Raw genomic sequence first — 4,179 nt, forward strand, 5'->3', positions numbered from 1 at the left:
TGTCTTTACCATGTGCAGCCAATATTGTTGTTTCGCCTTTATCATCTTGCAATAAACATCGTGGGTTGAACTCAGATGTAGATTGCTTAAAGTAAATACGATACAACAACAAATAGCCATGTCTTTCTTGCTGAAATTTAATTTCAGGCAAGTGTACGTTTAAAACTAAAGTATTAAATATTGTAGGGTCATGTAAGCTTACTTGAAAATTTGGTGCACAATTAAAATATATAGCTCCGTTGCATAAATTTGATTGTACTGCCCCTAATAAGGAGTCTTCAAATTTTAAAAGTGTTTTATCTCTTAATAACATGAGTATTGGGGAATCAATCCCTGTTCTAGATAAAGGTTTGATTGCTAATTGTATTAGGCCAAAATGAATATAATTAAAGTTTTTTCTTTTATAGTTTTCTAAAGCCATAGAAGAAAGTAGTTTAATTTCTTCAAATTCATTTTGTAATGATAAAGTTTGTTCATGTTCTTTAATTGAATATGCAGTTCTAAAATCAAAAGTTCCTATTTGATATATATTTTGTGGATTAACATGCGGTAGTTGATCTTTTGATATTTCTTGATTAAAGGTTGTGATTTTTGACATAATTTCTCTTGAATTAATTGTTTTTTGAGATGTAGAAGATGATGCATGCTTAGACTTAAACAACTTCCTAACCGTAGATGCCATGTTTAAATTATACTTAATCTAATGCTAAAAATGCAAACTAACCACTCTTATCGATGACGAAAGACGCATGGGCTTACCAACGGACTCACTGCCTTCTGGTCTTACGGCCTGGAACACCTACGCTATCAACGCTCCCGACAAGGTTCTGGTAGGTTGGTTTTTAACACTAGGCTTAGGTTTATAATAAACATGTCGTCGTTTGGCTTGGATGTTTTAAGAAAAACATATATCATACTATAAGCCGAAATTCTTTTGGCTCTGATACCATACGTTCTTTAACAAAACCCAGGATAAAATATATAGATTATTTTTTCTAGATTGTAATATAACTAGAGTAAAACCAGTGTATAAATAAGCAAATTAACTTAAAATATAGATAAGAGGGATGATTAAACTTACTTTATTTAAACTTGGTTAAAATACAAGAGTAAAGATACAAACTTTGAAAACAAACTTATGAAAATTGGAGAGTAGGATGTATAGGGAATTTGTGAATGATCGCTAAAAACACTCTGCCCTCTCCTATTCCTCTCACTTCCTTATTTATACAAAGCTGTGTGAAGTTGCGTAAGTTGTTGTCGACGTGTCCTATTTTTGACATTGCGAGAGATGAGTAATCCTTTGTTGATTGAAGTCTTTGTCTTGTTATAATACTGAAGTCTTCATTTCTTGGTCTTGAAGTCTTGTATTGATAGTTGAGCTGTTGCATAATTGTCTTTTTGTCTTCATCTTGTCTTGAAAATTGGAGTGTTGATGGAGTCGGTGGAAGAGGTAGCTTCTACAAAACTATATACTGAATATATATGTATTTATATTACAAGCACATAACTTAAAGATATAATAAAAGAGCTCTACCATGATACTTTCACGTTTTTTTTTTTTTTTTTTTTTTTTTTTTTTTTTTTTTTTTTTTTTTTTTTTTTTTTTTTTTTTTTTTTTTTTTTAGAATGGATCGTCGTCTTGCGTATTGTTGTCTTGTGTTATATCATCTTCGTCGTCTGAGGAGGATATTTGCATAGCTATTGTCTCGAGGAGTTTCTTGAGTTTTTCTTTGCCTTTACTTTTCTTGGATCCGGAGGACGAAGTTGTTGATTCTGTAGGACTTGGTGGTTTGTGTGGCGAATTTTTTGTTTGAATAGGTGGTAATGCTCGGGATACTGTAGCTATGGATTGCTTTATTTGTTGATGTGTCTGGATCCATTTCTCCAAGTTGGATAAAGAGCAGCGGTCGAGGTTATATTTGTCCCACCATTTGATTCTGAATTCGCGGACTAGTGAATATGGCATCTCTGGTAAGAAGGGTAGAAGGTTGTAGTGCCAAGATAGTATCCAGGGTATTCCCATATCTATGTGGAAGGCTATCTTTGGTAAAGGGCCGATGAGTTGGTGTTTTTCGTGTTTAGTGTAGTAGGGTAGTGAAACCTTGGGTATTTGGGGTGGATATATGTCATCGGTTGGGCCAAACCAGTACCACCATTCGTAGAACCATCCTGGTATTGTCTTGGGGCAATGAAAGTCAAAGGAAAGGAACCAGGAGTGATCATAGGTTCGTAAGTAAAGGGTGTGGAAAAAGGCCTTCTGGTAATCTATGTAGGTAAATCTTGGAATATGGAACCCCGGGATGGAGAATTCTTTTGCGGTGTGCAGGTTTATGAATCCGAGATCTTGGGGATTGCATACTTTGAGGATTTTGCAGGTGGAGTAGGAAATAAGGTTTGGGTCATTCTTGTCGGTATGGTGGGTTATTTCTACTGATTTGGTGTCTACGAGAATGAATTCGTAGAATGTGCGGTTTTTGGTAAGGTTATCGGTAAGGTATTGACTTTCTTCGTAAAATATGCGGTTGGTATATTGGGTTAGATCTTTAAGGGATATTGGTTTGGTAAATGAGGTTGTAATAAGGTGTTGGCGTTGTGGTTTAAGGAAGTAGGACGATTTTTGATCTATGGTTTTTTGTGAGGAGGATGGATTGGATATTTTTTGTGGCTGGGGGTTGACGGCTTTTGCGTAGGATAAAGGAGGAAATTCCGCCAAGGCAGAGAATTGGTTGCTAGTGGTTAATTGCTTTCCTTGTAAATGTGGTTGATTCTTGACGTAGTCTGATGCACTCATTGGTTTCTTTTGTGTTTCACTCATTTTGGTGATCCTGAGATTTTCCCTGTAAGTACTCCCTTGTTAGAAAATCAGGTAAAGAATTATTTTCCCCTTTTATATATTGTATATCAAAATCAAAAACAGATAAAATAGCTTGCCATCTAGCAAATATTTGTTTAGAGACTAAGTTTTTAACATCCTTTTGTAAAATCTCTTTCGCCGATTTGCAATCGACACGTAGTAAAAACTTTTTGTTTATTAAATCATCTTGAAATTTAGAAATACAGTTTACTATAGATAAAACTTCTTTTTTAACTGTAGAGTAATTCTTTTGTGGTCCAAGCCATACTCCTGAGTGGAAACGAACTATAGACTCTTGGGTTGACTCTGGCATTTTCTGTTTAAGGATCCCCCCGTAACCTATTTCTGATGCATCTGTCTCTACTATCATGAATGCATTGGGGTGTGGGATGACTAGACATGGTAGTGTTATAACCTTTTTCTTGATATCCTGGACTAGACTAGTATGCAGACTTGACCATGGTATGGGGTTCTTTTGTAATCTTTGAAACAATGGTTGAATAGTTTTTCGTAGATTAGGTAGAAAATCAGATATGTAGTTTAGGCAACCTAAAAATCTTTGTAATTGTGATTTTTCTTTTATTTCATCTGGAAATTTATTTGCAAATTCTATAGATCTAGATATAGGTGTTATAGTACCTTGATATATGTTGTGGCCTAGAAAACGTATTTTTGTTTGAAATATTTGCATCTTTTTTGCGGATACTACTAGTCCATGCTTTTTAACAATGTTTAAAAAGGTGTATAGATGTTTAAAGTGTTGGTCGATGGATTTTGAATATATTAACACATCATCTATGTATACAATAGAGAAGGTGGAGTAAGGGTTAAATATTTCGTTCATTATATTTTGAAATTCGGATGGTGCGTTTTTTAAACCGAAAGGCATAACATTCCATTCGTAATGCCCAAAAGGCACTGTGAATGCTGTTTTATATTTATCCTTCTCGGCAATTTGTATTTGCCAAAATCCACTTTTCATGTCAAATTTAGAGAATATACAGGCGTCATATAATCGTTTTAATAGATCTCTTTTGTTTGGTATTGGGTATCTTATCCATTGTATTACATTGTTTAAGGGTTTATAGTTGATTACTAAGCGTGGTACTCCTCTTTCTTTTTCAGCTTGGTTGTTAACATAAAATGCTGAACAACTCCAAGGAGATTTAGATTTTCTTATTAAGTTCTTATCTAGTAATTCTTGTATTTCTTTTTTGCAATATTCTAAAAGTTCTTGATTCATTTGAATAGGTCTAGCTTTAGTTGGAATATTTTTTTCGTTAAAATCTTTTTCGTAGGGTATTTCAACAATATGTTTTTTT

The 4,179-nt window shown here is 34.0% G+C and overlaps 1 protein-coding gene across 1 annotated transcript; it reads right to left on the reverse strand.

Annotated features, from left to right (window-relative positions):
- Positions 1-1,624: 1,624 nt before the first annotated feature.
- LOC147924322 (uncharacterized) lies at positions 1,625-2,818 on the reverse strand. The gene has a single exon (XM_087493603.1). The coding sequence runs from the start codon at positions 2,816-2,818 to the stop codon at positions 1,625-1,627; it is 1,194 nt and encodes a 397-aa protein (XP_087349729.1).
- Positions 2,819-4,179: the final 1,361 nt, after the last annotated feature.

This window comes from Camelina sativa, chromosome 17 (assembly GCF_030686135.1).
Source record: "Camelina sativa cultivar CO46 ecotype springtype chromosome 17, ASM3068613v1".
In the NCBI taxonomy this organism is placed as follows: domain Eukaryota; kingdom Viridiplantae; phylum Streptophyta; class Magnoliopsida; order Brassicales; family Brassicaceae; genus Camelina; species Camelina sativa.

Bases quoted from the DNA above. Each gene is read 5' to 3' on its own strand.
- LOC147924322 (XM_087493603.1), bottom strand. From the start codon at position 2,818: ATGAGTGAAACACAAAAGAAACCAATGAGTGCATCAGACTACGTCAAG.